The sequence below is a fragment of the Gymnoscopelus microlampas genome (assembly GCF_963454915.1).
Source record: "Gymnoscopelus microlampas genome assembly, chromosome: 4".
NCBI classification, from domain to species: domain Eukaryota; kingdom Metazoa; phylum Chordata; class Actinopteri; order Myctophiformes; family Myctophidae; genus Gymnoscopelus; species Gymnoscopelus microlampas.
In genome coordinates, this window is record NC_139941.1 from 22,929,874 (window position 1) to 22,949,873 (window position 20,000).

The window sequence follows — 20,000 nt, forward strand, 5'->3', positions numbered from 1 at the left end:
ATGAGTGTCGCCCCAGTGGCCACAGAAATTAAGTGTCCCTAAGGGATCCGGAGGGCACTGCCGCTATGAAAAAGGTCAATCTGTTGTAATGAAGTAATTACAGTTCACATGTGTTTCAAACTGCGATGATGGTTGCCATTCACAAAATGAGAACGCAATCTGTTGATTCTACCTATTTGAAATAATTTATTCACTTAAATGATCTAAGTGTTTAAATGGGTAAAATTACCTTGTGAAATTACTTAACGATTTGTTAATTAATGAATCCATCTCCCACGCCTCATCTCTAATCATTGAGATCTCTATGAGTCATTGGACACTGCTTTCATTCAGTCACTCATTTGCCCATGCATAGTGTCATCAGCGTACTGCACCTGTTATAGGGTGTGGAGAAGGTCGCCATGACTACGTCGCGTCCGTTGATATGAATGACGTTCGTCACAGCCTGCAGGATGTTGAAGTAGAAGTGTGAGTCCCCGGGGATGGAGCAGTTTAGTCGGGTTTTGAGGAAGGAGGTCCATTGTTTCTCCAGGACGCGCTGCGAGCCACCGCGGTCATTCTTGCAAACCCTGGCCACCCGCGGAAACATCACCTGAGGAGAGGAGAGAGTCACTTCAAGCCTAAGTCACTTCAAGCCTAAGCCTAATTTATATTTTGTTGTACGACCCTGAATTGGGTTCGATCTACACAGGCTATGGTACGCCCGGTGCTGGAGTATGCAGTCCCAGTCTGGCACAGTTCCTTGACTGTCAGCCAGACCAAAAGACTGGAAAGAGTTCAGAAACGGGCTTGAAAAATCATACTTGGCCGGAGGTACTAGGGATACACAGAGGCTCTCCGTACCCTCACATTGTTCACCCTAGCAGAGGGGCGCACTCAACTGTGGCTCGACTTTGCCAAGAAGCTGTTTAAGTCCAACTTCAAAAACTGGCTACCCCGCCTCAGGAAGGAGAACTCTGGTCGCCAATCAAGGAAAACAAACACACTGGACATTTCAAAATGCCGACATGAGAGATACAAGAAATCACCAATCCCATACATGTGCAGACTCTTAAATGATAGTGGATTTTAGAGATAGGCAATTGTTCATTTGGCACTTCATATTGTAATCAGTAGAATAATTCAGTGTTTTAATGGCATCTGTCCTTTTAAACCTGTGATCATGCTGAAAGCTGAATAAACATAAACATTAAAGCGGTACAAAATATATGGGGCTCTCACATACCACAGTAGTGTCAAACCTCCTCATCTATGTCTCTCCATTGCATGTACCTGCATTTCCCCTACTAAGCAATTATTTAAATCCACTTACGGTAAATGCAAGCCATAAAATGATTAATATTCAAACAACCTGATTATTAATTATACATAAGACAAGGCTGTTTTGAGACAGATGGCTTACTGTTGAAGTAACTTAATTGAAGCAAGTGAAACATAACTGAGAGGAAACGACTTGTATTTTGTGGCCCTCATATAAATAACACACGTGCTTCTACGTATTATGAAGTCAATGTTTCCTTACGTGGATTGTAAACTTTAGGGCCCAATTACCACAAAGGAAAGCACAATGGTGTATTTTATGGCTACTGTATTTTACTACTGTATTATTTCCAACCGATGAAATCTGTGGCAGATAGCTTGTAAGGGCTAGCATGAGGTTCCATCAAATAGTGAATTAAAGATATAGCAGAGGAAATCGGTGTGTTTAATACAGCGTTAAAGACTCTGCACCTGGCAAGAGAAAATTCAAAATATATGACTTCAATAGAGGCCGGTGCTGTAATTGCTACTCTGCAATACGATGGTGTAGTCAGTATTGTAATTAGTCGTTGTCACACTGTACTTACAGCAATAAATCTAACCCCCAACCTAAAATTACTACGTAGAGTAAACACTGAATGTGAGTGAACATGCACTTAGATCAGATCCCATCGCACACTTGCACACACCCACCCACCCACCAACACACACACACACACACACACACACACACACACACACACACACACACACACACACACACACACGCCCACACACAGTGCACCTACATACAGTACCCACCCATCTAAAGCACACACCAATGATACACAGACACAGACACAGACACACACACACACACACACACACACACACACACACACACACACACACACACACACACACACACACACGCACACGGGGGACTGTTCACTGACAGATAATGCAGCGCTGAGATTATAGAACATGCACTATGCAGGACAGGTGAGACTGCCTGTCAGCTGGATGCATAATTATGTCAGCTTTGCATTTCACAATTCAACTTACTGAACACACCCGAGCACTGTCTTCCCTATGTCTTACTGTCTACCTTTAAAATAGCTACATGTGGCCACTGTGTACACACACGCACACGCACGTGCACACGCGCACACACACACACACACACACACACACACACACAAGGATATAACTCATATAACTGGAACGAATATCTACTTGAGGCTTGATAATTTGATTGATCTAAATTCAAAATCATGCTTCTGTTTAATCCCCCGTCCTCTTGTATGCTGGAGATAATGGACTGGTAAAATAAGTAGGCCAAATGCGTATAAACGAAGTAAACTGTGGAATGGCTTTTGGTAGTGGCTTTATTGATTGTGTTACAGAACACTGATGGCTGTTTACATTGCCAAGGAAAGCTCGCTTAATCAATTAAAATGGAGAGATATCATTTGTCAAACCGTAAATTACTCTCTGAAGCATATGGCTCAAGCCGCAGGCATAATTATACCGACATTCCTTTCAAAGTGCTTGGTGGATTTCAGAATTCCCTGATCTGTATTCATGTTCTGTATGACTCCATCCTGTCAGTTTGGACTGAAATTCCATTATTTCTGAGCTTCGTGTTACACCTGAGTTCTACCTACGCCAACCCCCCACCCCCGTTCTGCCTTTCATTCTATCATGAAACTACATAGTGAAAGATTCCATTTCCATAATGCTATTTTCTTCCTAGCTGGTATCCAATTAACCCATTCAGACCGGGAAAGAATCTGTGTCATTTTGAGCTTGTAGATCTGCTATTTTTGAAAAATCGTGAACATGTGTGCAAATCTTTGACTATATATATTGTTTACATTTTTTACTCAAATCTTTGTTTCTGGGGGATTCTACAAATGTTCTAAATCCTAACAGTTTAAAAAAAAAAAATTGGTTGCTATAATCAGTGATTCTCAAACCTTTTCATGTCAAGGACCCCCAAAATTATATATATTTGGCCCGCGGACCCCCATCTCAAAATATGTTGTTCCAGGGACCCCCCAGAAGCAAAGATTTGAGTAAAAAATGTTCGCTTTAAAAATATATATATATTCAAAGATTTGCACACATTTTCAAGATTTTCTCAAAAATAGCCCAAAGAAATCTTAAAATGACACAGATGCGTTCCCTTCCCGGTCTTAATGGGTTAAACTTTCTCCAGGCAGAGGTCTAAAACTGAAATGAGAAGATTAATAGAAAGAATATGTTACTATCCCTCTGCTGTTCAATCAGGGTGATGGCTGTTTCTCATTCTTCGTTTCAACGCTCTACTGGTCCTCCCCCCGTCTCGTTTTCACAAAGAAAGTTAAATGGAAACCCTTTGCTGGGAAAACACTCAGACACAGAGGACAAACAGTAGCACGAACGGACGGATGCGACGTGCAATTCAACCAGGGTATATTTAGACTTCCAAATAGATTTCCAGACATCCACATGTTTATGCACATACTTCTTTTTGAAACTATTTTCGGTCCCACGTCCTGTCCGGTGTTTAGCAATTGGTGAAAAACATTTGGCCACTTTGCTAGCCCTGAAAGCCCTCGTGCAAGTTATTTGATACGCCCATTTCCTATTTGCTTCCTGAGGCACTTCCCGCCTCTCCCGGTAACTAGGAAGTCATCGCTGATTAGAGTTCAAACAATAGAGGAAGAAACGGGGGCTCTGCCTCACCTTTCCCATTGTGTTGTATTCCATCGCAATTTCCCGAAAGAAGAAGTAGATGAAGTCCCCATAATCAACAGCCTGGACAAAGTAGGGCTCTGGAAAGACGAGAAAAAAGACAAAGTGACATTTTGCCATGACAAAGCAGAACTGACACCGTATTTCAGACCAAATAGCTGTGAATATCTGTCACAATATGAGGAAAGGCCCCAACAGTGAGTCTGGAGTGCCTCGATCCATCATCCTACCGTATCAGCGAGGCGATTTGCATGTAAGGAATTTAGTGTGTGTGTGTGTGTGGGGATCTCTCTATTGAGAACTGACAGGTTGGACTTGTGGTTGTTGCTCCCACGGGCATAGCAATTTCCTGGCTGCATCAACAGTGCCGAGATAGGTTGGCAAAATGACTGCATCAAATAGAGCGTGTAGCATTAGCATAACTGCTCCTGCATTTCATACATATACACAGAGACACACACGGGTATCCATGTATGCATAGCACATAGGCTACCTGTATATTTCTACACGTACACACACACATAAATCACAAAGTCACAAACACGCGCATGCACATCCAATCCACAGTTTGTTTACGAACTCGTCACTCAGCCTTGTGTTCGGTAAGTGTGACGACTCTGTTTGTTAGCCCTTTGCGCTCACCTTTCAGCCATTTAGAGTCGTGCTTGACAGTACGCAGTGTCGGGCTGTCTCCTAGGCTACGATAGATGACCGCATCGATTGCAAGGAAGTCTGTTACCGTGGCCGAGTACAGCCTGCCATCTGGAGAGAGGTAAAAAAGAGAGAGATGGAGGGAGGGATAAGGTGTAGAGATGGAGAGGTAGTGGGTGGGGGGTGCAGCAGGGAAGGTAACGGCGAAAGAAAAAGATGGAGAGAGGAGTAGCGGAGAGAGTGTTGAGTTTAGTCGAGCACATTTGCCAGGAGAGGAAACACACAAAGGCACTCAAAGGTTAAATTTCCCAGTGACTGGGTAGATAAACATGTTTCAGAACTCTCAGACCTGGTTGAGATGGGTGACACATGCAAACAGGCTGGGCTCTCTGACACAAAACAAACAGTCTGCACATAACGTGCATGTGGACATGCACACACAATTATGATCGCTTGCACACACAGTTCAAACCTACAACAGAGCAGTGCACTCATACGTGTATATGCACGCAAGCAGTGCCATAGTTCCACACACACACACACACACACACACACACACACACACACACACACACACACACACACACACACACACACACACACACACACACACACACACACACACACACACACACACACACACACACACACACACACACACACACGAGAAATGAACACTATACACCACTGGTATGACCTCAGCCTGCCTTGGCTATGACCACAGTGGAAACTCAAACTACATAATTGAAAGGATAGCAGCGAGAGGAACCCTCTTGATTACTCAGTGCTTCCAACTTCATCCAAGCAGCTCTGCTACAAATTAACTGGTCAACCCTGTAGGAATTTCACTCTCCTCCTTGGCTATAAACACACAGAGGGAGAGCGCAAATGTCCATAAACTGGTTCACGGTTCAAGTATGAACTTTAGAGCTGAATGTATTTAGCAGGCGTTTGGACCGATCGCATCTGAAGAAACGTCGACCCACCGCCCCCACCCACCCCCCCCCCCCCACCGGAAAGCTGACTCATTCTGGTTTCTGAGATTTATTTTGAATCTTGCACTCTTCAAGAGAAAGGGGAAGAGAGAGAGACAGAGAGCAAGAGGAAGAGAGAGAGAGATACCACAATATAAGCTAGTCTTGGTGCATTTCCAGGAGAGCTATAACAAGCAGTGGATTCCTAATGTAGAGCAAATGTGCTCCCCCAGTTCTGTCTATTACTGGAGTGTGTGTAAAAGAGATTGTCTTTTTTTCTTTTTTATAACATATCGGAGAGCTGCCATCAGAATATTATTATTATTAAGAACCATATTAAATGCAACCGCAACTAATCCCCATGTTCAAATACACTCAACTTTCCCATCGAGTTCAAAACACGTCCCAGTAGTGTTTAAGAACAGCCTGAGCCGAAAGGAGGAAATCTGGATTAACGTTTCTTCCTCATGGTGGCTCAGTGATCCAGCAGAATCACGAACACAATATCTATTGTCTTGTGTGGTGTAACTCTTCTAAAGGAGCTAAGTTTGACAAAAATGTCACTACGAATGGGCCATCGACACGTTCTTTGGCATTTCACTGTCAGAACTAATAAACAAATGAAAATGAACATACATTTGTGTCGACATCAACAAATGTGACGAGGCACAGTACACAGAATAAATGCTTAAGTTAAGTGTTTTCTTACCAGCAAAGAGTGCGACATTGGCGTGCTTGGCGTCATATGGGCAGCGTGCCATCCCACTGATCTCCTCTCCCAGAGCTTCCAGGTTGTCCAACTAGGGTCACAAATGAGGCAAAAAAAATAGTGTTATGTTATATAGAAATATATTGGAAGCATGTTACAACTAAGAATTGAATTGAATGGTATGGAGGCTGGTTGGTAAGTGGCATGAGTCCTGTCGCTCTGCGGAACGAACCCAGTTCAACTTTGGTGGGTAAGATGAAGTCAAATAACAACGGACCGTGACATACTGTAGTACAGTGGTTCTCAAAGTGGGGTCCGGGGACCCCCAGGGGTCCTTGTGGGGGTTCCAGGGGGTCCCCAGTCATGATAGTCAGGAACCAAATGGACCCTTATGGGTCTGTAACTCCGAGAGTGTACAAATGGAACCAAATGGACCCGTTAGGGTCCATTTGGTTCCATTTGTACACTCTCAGAGTTAGATTAACATAGATTTTTACAGTGTATATTGGGGTCCCAGAGATACAAATGCCATTCAAATGGGGGTCCGTAGCTTAATGCATATCAAATTGTGTTCCTTGAAATAAAAATGGATCGGAATGAATCACTGCTATAGCCTTAAATAAAATCTCTTTTGGGGGTCCCTGGCATATCTTTTCAATTGAGGGTCCGTGGACTGATATGTATCAATTTGGGGGTCCTTGGCACGGAAAAGTTTGAGAACCACTGCTGTGGTATATAACACTGACAGTACAAATTATTAGCTGATAACACCATAGGAGGTGAGGTTGAGTGCCTTCCTACGAGGCACTATATTGTTGGAGCAGATGGAAAAAAGGCATCAGAATCAGAGACAAATACACAGAAAAAAAGAACGATAGCACCTAACCCCATATGCGTTTCTATCTTTCCAACCAATCCTGATCTAACCAGGCATCCTGTGGGTGCCTCTCTCTGGCACCCCCACTGAGAGCAGTACAAGCTGCCCAGCCTATGGGAAAGTGAGAGAGGAAAAATAGACTTTTTCCATAGAAACATGTTTCACACTAATGGTGTGTAATTGCAGGCGTCCAGCTCTCTTTCCTTTCCCTTTCAGCTACAGTATAGTGGTGTTAAAGAGCAGGGCGGGTCCACATAGCCTCAAGACAGATCCTTTGCCATAGTGCTTTCCCACTGTTGTGCTTTCTGAAATTAGCATTCTCTTTTACTGTGAAGAGGATATAAATGGACTGAGGACACTGGGTGATTCGTCAGCAGGGACAGCACAATCCACCGGGGAGGGAAGGTGAGACATTTTCACCGGGCAGGAATTTCTTTCTTTTTAAACAGCCCATAATAATCCTTAATGCAATTTATATCTTGAAGCAGCAATTTTGTGTAATAAAAGCAATTTCCTACGCAGATCTTCCAAGAAAAGAAGGATGCCGGGCAGCAGTATTGGGCTTTTAAAGCTGCAGTCCATAACTTATATTGATGATATATTTTTATTTTAGAGTATGTTAACACAATAAAACTAGCACATGGGCAGTGGTTGGATGTGGTCTCCCTGGCTCATATCATAAGTGCAATATCTCCCCTGGCCAAAGGAGGATTCCCTTGTAGATAAGCGATAGATGTTTGGTTTCCCACGCGGGAGACCAGGGTTCGAGCCCTGGGTGTCATTTACTATTACCTCTCTCTGTCGGGAGAGAAAACATTTATGGAGTGCAGCTTTATGAACAGTACTGTATCTAAATTGAGTATGACTGGTTTGTCTCTGGGACTCTGGCTTATTAGAACACATTCTGTGATTATTTGAGAAATGCTGATATGGAGATGGGATTCTGACAATGTTTCCTGCACATTACTACAGAAATTGGTAGGCACGGCAGAGAATCAGATCGGGGTGAAAGGTCACACTCATCCCACCATGGGTTGCCATGTCATCCTCAGCAGGCTGCAGGCTAGAGGACACTCTCTCACACTGGCTGAAAACCAGGAACACGCGCACACACACACACACACACACACAAAAGCTGGCCTACACTCGACACTGGCCAGAGACCGAGGTCAAGATAAACTACACAACGCACTGTATTCCTATGGAGTTCACAGTACAGTCATTTTTCTTCTCTCTCTCTCTCTCTCTCTCTCTCTTTCTCTCTCTCCCTCTCTCTCTCTCTCTCACAACAAAGACGAGTGCAGCTTGCCAAGAAGGCGAAGTGCTTACGCCGCCCTTTTCTGGTCTCTAAACAGGTCATTTTGTTTTCTATTCCTGTCTCGGCGGAAACAGCTATCATCTGCCCACTAAAAAGGTCACACACACTCTCTCTCTCTCTTTCCATCTCTCTCTCTGTCTCTCTCTCTCTCTCTCTCTGGCATAAGACAGCCTGGCAGAGGAATTGTTGGGCTGATTTGGCAGTGAAAATTACATTTGACCTTTTTAACAGACAGAAACTAGCATGTTTGCTAACGCGCGTCCCCCCCCCACCCCAATCTCACTCACACACACACACACACACACACACACACACACACACACACACACACACACACACACACACACACACACACACACAGGTCTTTGGAAAATGATTGGAGAATAATTGTATGGTCGCGGACTGACACATACTTTTCATTCGTTTAGAATGGGGGAACTGTAATTATAGTTTCTGTTGAATTAATGATGAAGTGCGAGTGTGGCTAGGGGTCAGGTGTTAGTTATGTGCTAATAGAGAAGCAGGTCTACTGACTGGCCACTCAGCCACACACACTCTTTCTCTCTCCCTCTCTCTCCCACTGACACAGATACTGTACATGTGCACAATAAAAACACTCACACGGACACACAGCTCACCTACTGTCATGTGCACATACAATACACCCCCCCAGACACTGCCCTCCATGCACCGCCCATTTCACCGTGGCAATGACCTCTGTCCATTGGGTTTGGCTGTCTGTCAGTGAGCTATCCCTGCTGTTTGAATGGGAGGAAGAGGCTCTCAGGCTGGACACAGATATACGAGCCCAAACTCTGGTATGCAGGGAGAGACGACAGCCACGCACGCACGCACGCACATCTCACACACACACACACACACACACACACACACACACACACACACACACACACACACACACACACACACACACACACACACACACACACACACACACACACACACACACACACACACACACACACACACACACACACACACACACGCCTGCGTGTCAACGGCACGTAGCCTTGTCCCATAATGTTTTCATAAAGTGGGGAAACAGTAATTGATAAATCTGTTTAATCATTTAAAAAGTTGGACGTTTGAACGGCTATCTGGACTTATTTATGTTACCTGGGAAACTCTATTACGCTATCAACTCCACTGGCTGAGACATACAGCGGCGAAGGAGCATAAAGGATTCAACGTAATGGGAAGGCAGTGGTAGTGTTTTCACAACTCCACAGCGCTGCCTTGACAACAGAACAGACGGCCCTGTAGGGACCCTGCTAAGCAGACAAATGTACAGTAACCTTGGCTTGGGGTAGAGTGTATCTAGATACATTAATTACCACAACAGCTCTTGGTGTTTTACATCAGCTATATGCTAATTAATTAGACAAACACAAAATAAAGCCATCCCAAACATGGCCATCAGGAATGTTCTAATTGGCTCAGCATCCGCTTTTAGTACACAGGGTGAGGGCCACGGTCATGTTCTCTTTGTAGTTTTGAACACGTCTCTTGTATGGGCCATATTTAACACAGCTATGGGATTTGTTTTTAAATCTCAGAGAGAACAAAGATTTAAATGTTAAACTGGAACGAACATCTCATTTCAACATCATCTGTTCTCCTTGAAATATATTCTTTTTTCTTCTTTTTTTTAGATTTATTTTTGGGCTTTTTATGCCTTTATTGATAGTACAGTAGGTTGACAGGAAATGGGGAGAAAGAGAGATGGGGAGTGACACGCAGCAAAGACTGTCGGGATCGGGACTCGAACCGGCGACGTCAGGCTACATTGAGCCTAGGTGCCTGGACCAGGCCGGGCCAATATCAGACATTTTTCTTTGTTGAGGTATTTTGTTTACAATACAGGTTCGGGCTGCTACGCGGCCCTCACATCTAAGTTGCATTGCCGATCCCACCGATATGCCTGAGTCATATTGTCGGGGGCTTTGTCAGAGTACCCGTTGTACCCCTCTGTCTGTGTCCCTTTTGTGCCCATATATGGAGATCTCTGTATCTGTAGTCTGTGTACATGTGTCCCTTTTATGCCCATATGGAGATCTCTCAGTCCTTGTCCCTTTTATGGGATGCCCATATACAGGTATGGGCATATTGATTGCATCTGCAGTTATGGACAACTAGATATCCATATATGCGTGTATATGGACATATCGGTCGGATCGGCAGTTCTGGACAGCTGCATATCCGAACGTCTCACCGGCGGGCACCTCACTCCCTCGAGTCCTTGCCGATGTGCACGCAGAGTTTGAAGTAGATCGGATCCATATATGCACATCAGCATACATGGGCATAGCGGTCGGATCTGTGGCTTTGGACAACCGGATCTCCATATACAGTATGCCTATATACTGTATGGGCTTATCAGGTTTGTTTATGGTTATGTCTGAGTCATAGTGACATGCCTATATATGGGCCGTGGTCCGCCCGCCCTCCCATTAGCCAATTTTAATATAGGAGGATATACTGTAGGTCACTAATCTCAAACTAGAAAGTGATGTGGATCTGGGGATCCAGACAGAAACGCCATGGCTCCAATGTGGATCTCGGACTTAATGTGGCCAGCCTGTCATATCAGTCATATCAGTATCCATGACGTATGACTCTATATTTAGTCAAGGTCTTAGTGCGAGCACAGTCTTATTTAATTAATTTATAAAATAAAGTTAATCATTTAAAAATATATATAAAACGTGAAAAACAATCAGTGGCGGTACCTCTGTGGCCCACTGGCAGCGTGCATACAAAGTTTAGTGCTGATCGGCCCAACGGTTTGCAAGATTAGCTCCAGACAGACAGACAGACAGACAGACACACACACAGATACTCTCATAGATGGCTAGAGACACACCATAAAAAGCCATTCAATAACAGCCTTCCCAAAAGCCTCTTAGTGATAAGATTCTATTCTATAATTAAACTATATAAAAAATCACTATATTTATGCATGTTCCAAGCTGCGTCTTATGGGTCTGGTACCAGAAGGGATAACAACCAGACAAGAACTGCAAAATAAGATAAATAGCATTATTTAAGACATCCGATCTTGTTCAGTCTTTGAGGCAGAGCAGGCTCAGCTGGAACAGTAGGGGAGGGATAACAGCATTCATGCTGTATTTCATTCAACGTTATCCTTTTTTTTCCTAGAACACCACGTCCAATATATCTTCAGTTTGGGGTGATTTGTAGCTGTATTAAGTTTCCAGAAGGTTTCTTTGAATTAAAACCATATTTCAGCAAAGGATCACCATCCATATCCATAAAGGGCAAGTGCACAAGTGCTCCCTTGGACCATGAGGACTGGTGTAAAACCAAATTGGGACACACCAGCAGCTCCTCCCTGGGAGAGTAATAATCATGGCCCATTTCTCTGCAACCTGTTTCTGTGCCCTGAGAGGCTGAGACCTTGGTTTCACTGCCCCACCTTACAATGGAGCCAGAAACTAATGCCTATGCAACTTCTGAGGGAAATATGTATTTTTAACCTATATACAGAGGAAACTAATCTGAGCTTCAGAGTCCTTTAACCACTTCAAGCCTATATACTTCGGTGACCGGGGCCCCTCAGGGCTCTATCCTTGGCCATCCTTTTAACCCTCTACACCAAATCTCTTTGTAGAAAAAAGCCCATCTACAAGCTACACAACACATCACTACACAACGCATTGTGAGGTTGTAGATTGGCTATTTTTGCTATATGTCCCGCCTATTATGACATACCCAGAAAAGGGACACTAGGGTTCATGCAGTCTATTTAACCTGGATAACAAACAAGACAAAATTCTACCAAGTGCAATTTGCCAAATTCCCTTATTGATGTAGAGGCAATTAAAAGCACCGTAGGAGCAAATTGGAGTGTACATAGCAGAGCCATAACAAGGTATTCTATTTTCCTACATGTCAATTATTATGATGATCATACAGTGCGGTACGATATAGTGTGGTACGTATTTTTGCCTCTTTCAGTGATTGTATGTTTCCTGGGCAGGGATGTTGCTGTGTTGTACACTAAATCCCCTTGTTGATGCATTCCTACTGCCAGGGAAAAGAAAACCCAGAGCTGTTCTCTGTAAAGTTGACTGACTCCACCACTATCCAGCTCACAGGTCTGAGTTATGTCACCTGGGAACCCTATTACTCTCAGAACCCCCCCCCCACACACACACACACACACACACACACACACCGCCACTCCCCGCTGATCCCCCTGCTCCGCCTGGCAACAGGTGATGTAACTGACTCCGGTCATATATCAGCCCAGCTGGATAGGGGTGTTTTTTTATTACAACGCAGCGAGGGAGAGTCACACAGGGAGAGAGAGAGAGAGAGAGAGAGAGAGAGAGAGAGAGTGTGGAGGGAGAGATGGAGGAGGCGAAAAGATGGAGCAACGAGGGACAGAGAGAATGAAAGTTGGCAGGAAAGGAGGAAGGGAGGGAGGAAGGTTAGGGAGCGACAAAGGGATGGACAGAGGGGAGAGGGAGAGGAGGGAGGGGGTGGTGCGCTCTGCTTGCCAAGGTATCTGCCCCCCCCCCCTGTGTGTGTGTGTGTGTGTGTGTGTGTGTGTGTGTGTGTGTGTGTGTGTGTGTGTGTGTGTGTGTGCATAGACGTGTGGGCGCCACTGACACAGGGTCAGGCCTATGGGACTGACAGACTGCTGGGAAGGGAGGAGCAAAGTAGAGTAGGATGGAGGCAGAGGACTAGGAGCAGGACAAGCAATAGAAAAAGATATAGTGTAAAGACGGAGGCATAAAGACAGGTATGAAGGCAAGGAAAGAAGAAATCAGAGAGATTAAAGAGAAGCAGTTTGTTTAGCCCCCCTCCTTTGTCTCGCCTCCTCCCCCCTCTCCTCTCCCTCACAGCGTTGTTGATTAATGTGGGATGAGGTTGGCCCCGAAACAGAAGCTCTTTTCAGCGCTGTCACACTGGGGAGATGGAGGGGCAGACTGTGGCCAAGGTGGAGGCAACACACACAGACACACACACACACACACACACCTTTTGCACCAGGCCATGGGATGAGCCCAGCTGGCCATCAAAGGCCTGGTACAGTATCTGCCTAGAGAGTCTGCCAGACTGCCAGCGGCACAGCTAGTGTGTGTGTGTGTGTGTGTGTGTGTGTGTGTGTGTGTGTGTGTGTGTGTGTGTGTGTGTGTGTGTGTGTGTGTGTGTGTGTGTGTGTGTGTGTGTGTGTGCGTGCGTGCGTGCGTGCGTGCGTGCGTGCGTGCGTGCGTGCGTGCGTGCGTGCGTGCGTGCGTGCGTGCGTGCGTGCGTGCGTGCGTGCGTGCGTGCGTGCGTGCGTGCGTGCGTGACTGTATGTGAGTTTATGTGAGAATAAGGGTGTTCATACATTTATACTGTGAGTATGCATCTTTATTAATTATGCAGTTGTATGTACTGGAGTTGTATGTATGGAGACCGTATGCATACATGATTGTGTATGTATGTGTGTGTGCGTGCGTGCGCATTTCACCTTTCCGTGCCACGTTTGCCACAACTGCACCTCTCATTATCATCCTCCAAATAGTGTAAAACCATGTCAGAGGGGCCAGCTTGCAGTGAACCACGGATGGCACTGAGGTTAACAACAACATAAAAAAAACATCCAGGACCAACTCCCCTGTAGCTGGATGGAAGACACAGAAAGGCTAACAGGCCCTGATGAATGCAGGGGCACACATTCCTCTCTCTCTGCGGGCAGAGGAGAAGAAGAGGGTTCCGTGAGTTGGAACACATTTCTTCTCTTGTGTGTGCTTAGTCTGCTGTACCAGCGACTCAGCCAAGCGGACATGTCTTGTATCTCTGGCAAACAGACCTAGTGATCCAAAAACAGGAGACACCCCCCCCCCCCCTCACCCCGCCCACCCAAAGGTTCATCTAGATAACATCTCTACTTGCTCTTCTGTCCAACCATGGCACATGCTAACATGCCAAAGCAACATGACAGCAACCTGGACGAACCAATCCATGTGTGTCTGAGTCTGTCTACTGGAGAGCTGTGTTTCTTGGCATCTGGCAAGTTGATTGGCTGGTTGGAAATCGCCTGCCTGCCTGTCTGCCTGTCTGTCTGTCTGCCTGCCTGTCTGCCTGTAACGGAGTGTCAATTTCTGTATCTTTCCGTCTTGTCTTGTCTAATTTGAATCGGAGGGACCTGTCTGCCTGCCCGCCTTTGTGACTGTGTTCCTCACTGCCGACTCTCCTGCCCTCCCTGTCTGGTGAGTCATTTAAGTCATGAAGTTCTCTTTGTGTATTTGTCAGTACGGCTGCCTTTACATCTGTCTGTCTGTCGGCGTGTCTGTCATGTTTGTTGCCCGCTCCCAAGGTCATGGAGACGGGCCGTGCTTCAGACGGCGGTGTTTGCTTTCCCTGAAGGAATCCTCCACACATGCCACAGTGGGCAAAGGGGGAGGCCAGTTCCACTTAGTTTGAAGCGGAACGTGGAGTCGGATTTCAACATTGCCTCCCGTGTGTGCTTGTGTTTCTGTGCGTATGTGTTGTGCGCGTGTGCGTGAATGTGCATGCGTGTGTCTGTGCGTGGGTCTGTGTGTGTGTGTGTGTGTGTGTGTGTGTGTGTGTGTGTGTGTGTGTGTGTGTGTGTGTGTGTGTGTGTGTGTGTGTGTGTGTGTGTGTGTGTGTGTGCGTGACTGTCGGCAGGTATGTTTCCCCTGTCCAAATCAAGCGTGGCAGGGTACACCTGCAGATAGAGCCATCAGAGGAGGGCCTCCAGAGCTGTGAAAGTCATTCATCTATGTCCATCCTCACCTCTCTACTCCCCACACTGGCAGGGTTGCATGTCAAATATACTGCCTCATACATGCTGCTATGTTGTAGTGTGTGTGTGTGTGTGTGTGTGTGTGTGTGTGTGTGTGTGTGTGTGTGTGTGTGTGTGTGTGTGTGTGTGTGTGTGTGTGTGTGTGTGTGTGTGTGTGTGTGTGTGTGTGTGTGTGTGTGTGTGTGAGAGAGAGAGAGAGAGAGAAAGAGTTTGCAGGTGGTATGTGTACAGTGTATGATGTGTACTGTATGTATAAGACATTCTTGTCATGTGAGCGGGGGCAGAGAGCAGAACAAAGGTATATGTGTCAGTATAAATGAGTGTGTGTGCGTGCGTGTGTGCGTGCGTGCGTGCGTGCGTGCGTGCGTGCGTGTGTGTGTGCGTGCGTGGACCCACTGTACCTTGTAGGTTCGGCATGAAGGGTTGAAAGCATTCGTTCCGCACACAAACAGAGTGTCGTCATTCTGCTGCAGGAGGACTTTGATGAAGTTGTGACATTCATCCTTTGTGGGCGGGAGGAGGGTGGTCGGAAAGCAGAGAGAGAAGCAAGGGGGGAAAAGAACAGAAACAAAAGAATAGAGGTTCATTATAACATGCTGTGCGTGAGCTTCTACCTGAATAGGAACCGAAGTGGAAAAAATTCCAAGTACTTTTGCAATTCATGCGAAACGCTGCATATTGTACTACGTACTGAGACAAGTACGCTGTACAATCCTCAGTGTTAAATTAACTCTGAGAGTGTACAAATGGAAGTGTTCCATTTCTACACACCTGAACAGCTCTGAATGACTTTATCTACACATGGATAAATCAACACTGAGGCGTTTGCTGTGTAGGGAGTAAGAGACACGTGACGTTTCCTCATGGTACACACAAAGAAAATCTGTATAATAATTTTAATGCACTGTACAATGCACTGCACAAATAACCATATAGAATAATAATGAAATCGTAATTCAGTGCACTTCTACACACCACTGGGATACTGGAATTCTGAGAACATAAATCCATGGAAAATAGAATTAAACTGCTATTCCATATGAGGATTGCAACAGATGTTCTCCATAAAACATGTAATATGAACAGCAGGTAGTGTGTTATTGCACCTGCACAATGGTCTGTGCGCACGCGTGTATGCGTGTGTCTACATGCGTGCGTGCATCTGTGGCAGAGTGCTTGCGCACAAGTGCATATGGAAAAATGCACATGCGCAGTAGGCGGGTATGTTTGTGCATGCTGCAGAGTGAGTGTGTGTGTGTGTGTGTGTGTGTGTATGTATGGATGTGATTTATGATGCATAATGAGACATACACCCAAATCCTTCTGGAAAGGAGGTCAGGGTGTCATCAGCGTACAACAATACCACTTGCAGTGGCATTGCATCACTAGCGCGCGCTTGTGTGTGTGTGTGTGATGTCTACCTTATGCTTCCCCTTCATTCGGCAGGTGTCCACGTCTGTCTGTCTGGATTTCCACGTAAGTTTCTGCATAGAGAAACAGGGGCCCGAAGGCAGAGAGAGAGAGAGAGAGAGAGAGAGAGAGAGAGAGAGAGAGAGAGAGAGAGAGAGAGAGAGAGAGAGAGAGAGAGAGAGAGAAATAGCGACAGTGACAGAGAAAGAGAAGGAGAGAGACAGAAAGAGAGAGAGAAATAGCAAGAGTGACAGATAAACAGAGCGAGAGAGAGCGAGAAAGAGAGATAGAGGGGGAGGGAGACAGCGGTTCAATAAGCAATCCATGCATCAAATCAATAATCATCATCTTGGGTTCCCTGGAATCGATTCCCTGCGAGGGACACCTGCTCCCAGGTGAACGTGACACCGAGCACTGATGATCACAGATCAGTTTCACACTTCAACTTCACATTCCCGGAGCTGGGGGAGGAGACACAACGCTGACCCCAGCTCAGAACACAGTACGAGAGGACAGATCCTAATCTCAGATCTGAGACCAGATCTCTGAATTGATAGGTTGAAAAGACGCACACACACACACACACACACACACACACACACACTACTTTGGCCTGTGGGTCAGCTCTAATCGTTACCTGTCAGTCAAGCAGGAAAACAAACAACGCACACGTGTATGCACATGCACACACTTGCGCATACTAATGCGCGCACGCACACACACACACACACACACACACACACACACACACACACACACACACACACACACACACACACACACACACACACACACACACACACACACACACACACACACACACACACACACACACACACACACACACACACACACACACACACACACACATCTCTGTCTATCTCTCTCTGGATTACTTTGGCCAGTAGATCAGTGCAAAGCTTTATCTGTCAGTCACACACACACACACACACACACACACAAACACACGCTCCCCGCCATGGGCAGCATGGCCTGGTAGGGTCAGTGTTAAGCTGTGCGGTCCATGCCAGTGTGCGGTAGGGGCCTGTTGGACAGCGTGTATGGAGACTGGCCACTGATTAAAGACCTTCAGTCATCAATCAGCCTGCGCGTCTCCCAGCAGCCTTTTATCTGCAGGCAGCCCCCTCATTAAAGACCCCACTAGCTGGGCTTTGACATTGAAGTGGCCGGGCGGAGAGCCGCCTGGTTGCTGTACACAGGGACAAGGGCCTTGTTTGCATGCGTTCTACCTTTGGGGGTCAAGCGGTGCCGGGTGTCTGAATGGAGAGTGGCTTATTATCATCAACACTATGCAAATGTGAAGTGCTTTCTGGAATAAAGAATACAATATTCAGCAGAATATGCTTCCCTCTCATCCTGCATCCACCCTTCTGTCACTCTGTCTGTCTCTCTATATGTCTGTCTGTCTGTCTGTCTGTCTATCCCTTCAGTCTTGCTTTCAGTCGTTTTCCACCTCCCTTCTACTTTTCTGCTTTCCTTCCTCCTTTCCCAGGAGGAGCGAGATCCGATACCGACCTCGACGTTGCCATGCCATCGTCGAAATGCTACTGACGGCGTCGGTAACGTCGCGACGCAACCGACCGAACAACCGACGGTCAGTAGCGTCGCGACGCAACCGACCGAACAACCGACGGTCAGTAGCGTCGCGACGCAACCGACCGAACAACCGACGGACCGACCGAACAACCGACGGACCGACCGAACAACCGACCGAGCCGCGGAGTCCTTCACGCACCAGGCAACGTCAATTTCCATCCGATCCATCGACCTTATCTGCGCTCTTCTGGCGCAGCCCCCCCCCCCCCACCTGTCCCCCCCACCTGCGTGACCCCCCCCCCCGGGACCCCCCCCCCCCGGGACCCCCCCCCGGGACGCCCCCCCGCCCAAGGGGTGGATAGTAATAATTGTATATTTTGCGCATTTGATCCAGAGTAGTTGAGATTTGATTCGGCCATATCTTTCTGAATGTAACTTGTATTTTTATAATTGTATTTTTTATATGATCTGTAAAGTTTATATTTTCATTTGCTACCAGGCATGAATTCATTATAATTTATTATATATATTTTTCCTTATTTTCTTTCTTTATTTACACGTGCGTAATAAACGAAGCATTTTGAGATTTCATCCGCCCAGATCTTTATGAATTTTACTTGAATTATTATAATTTTAATGTTTATATGATCCGTACATTTTATATTTTCATGTGGTATCAGGCATGAATTTATTTTATTATTTTATTTCATGTATTTACATGCGCGCAATTACACGCATCTAACTATTGGACTCAGCTCTGGGGACACGGTGCGGCTGCAGAGTTTACCTTGCAACCTATATGATAGAGCAACTTAAGTGCCTGCAGAACTTAATAATATAAGCACACTTATTCTCCAGGCAGACAGACAGAAACAGTCTGTCTGTCTGTCTGTCTGTCTGTCTGTCTGTCTGTCTGTCTGTCTGTCTGTCTGTCTGTCTGTCTGTCGGTATATTATGTTACGAGCGACCAGAGTCGCTGTCCTGGCGGAGACCGCGGAGTCCTTCATGCCACCAGGCAACGTCAATTTCCATCCGATCCATCGACCATATCTGCGCTCTTCTGGCCCTGGTGATTGGCACTACTTTATTTAGTGTCCAAGCATTTGGAGAGATTCAGTTTTAACCTATAACTCATCTCTGAAGTGTCTATGTTACTTCTGTGTATTAATTATGAGTTGATTAATACTCAATAAAATGATACATGTTGAAATGTAACTTTCGGATCAGTGCGCATCATGCGCTGTAATTTCTCCTTCACTTTGCTGCCCAAAAATAGCTGATCTACAAGCTCACAACGCATCAGCGGGACGTTTTGAGGAAATCCGATATTTTTGGAGAAGCTCTTCTGTCTATTTAAATGTTCTGTATGAGTCATAATAGTAGCCTGGTTATTAATCTACAATCACCATTAACGCCGTTGATGAAATGACTGAGCGCGTGTCTGAGCGCATGTCAGGGTGTGTGTTTGTGTGTGTGTGTGTGTGTGTGTGTGTGTGTGTGTGTGTGTGTGTGTGTGTGTGTGTGTGTGTGTGTGTGTGTGTGTGTGTGTGTGTGTGTGTGTGTGTGTGTGTCTATCTCCAGCAATGTACCGCTTGCCTACAGCCCCGCCCCTAAACCCACAAAAATATACAATATAGAGGGGGTCCCTGCTTAATCTTTCTCTCAGCTAGGGGGTCCTTGGGCTGAAAACCCTTGTGACAGATGATAGCCGTTTGAAAATCGCG

At 45.9% G+C, this 20,000-nt stretch overlaps 1 protein-coding gene across 2 annotated transcripts in view; it reads right to left on the minus strand.

The window, feature by feature from the left end:
* Positions 1–20,000, minus strand: part of sema6a (sema domain, transmembrane domain (TM), and cytoplasmic domain, (semaphorin) 6A) — a 129,099-nt gene that overhangs the window by 41,444 nt on the left and 67,655 nt on the right. For both annotated transcript variants that reach the window (XM_084054064.1, XM_084054063.1), the window contains exons 5-10: positions 16,731–16,793; positions 15,711–15,812; positions 6,313–6,403; positions 4,621–4,740; positions 3,970–4,058; positions 375–592 (exon numbers count right to left, since the gene is read on the minus strand). In XM_084054064.1, coding sequence (XP_083910190.1) covers positions 375–592; positions 3,970–4,058; positions 4,621–4,740; positions 6,313–6,403; positions 15,711–15,812; positions 16,731–16,793 — 683 coding nt within the window. The remainder of the gene's footprint in view (positions 1–374; positions 593–3,969; positions 4,059–4,620; positions 4,741–6,312; positions 6,404–15,710; positions 15,813–16,730; positions 16,794–20,000) is intronic.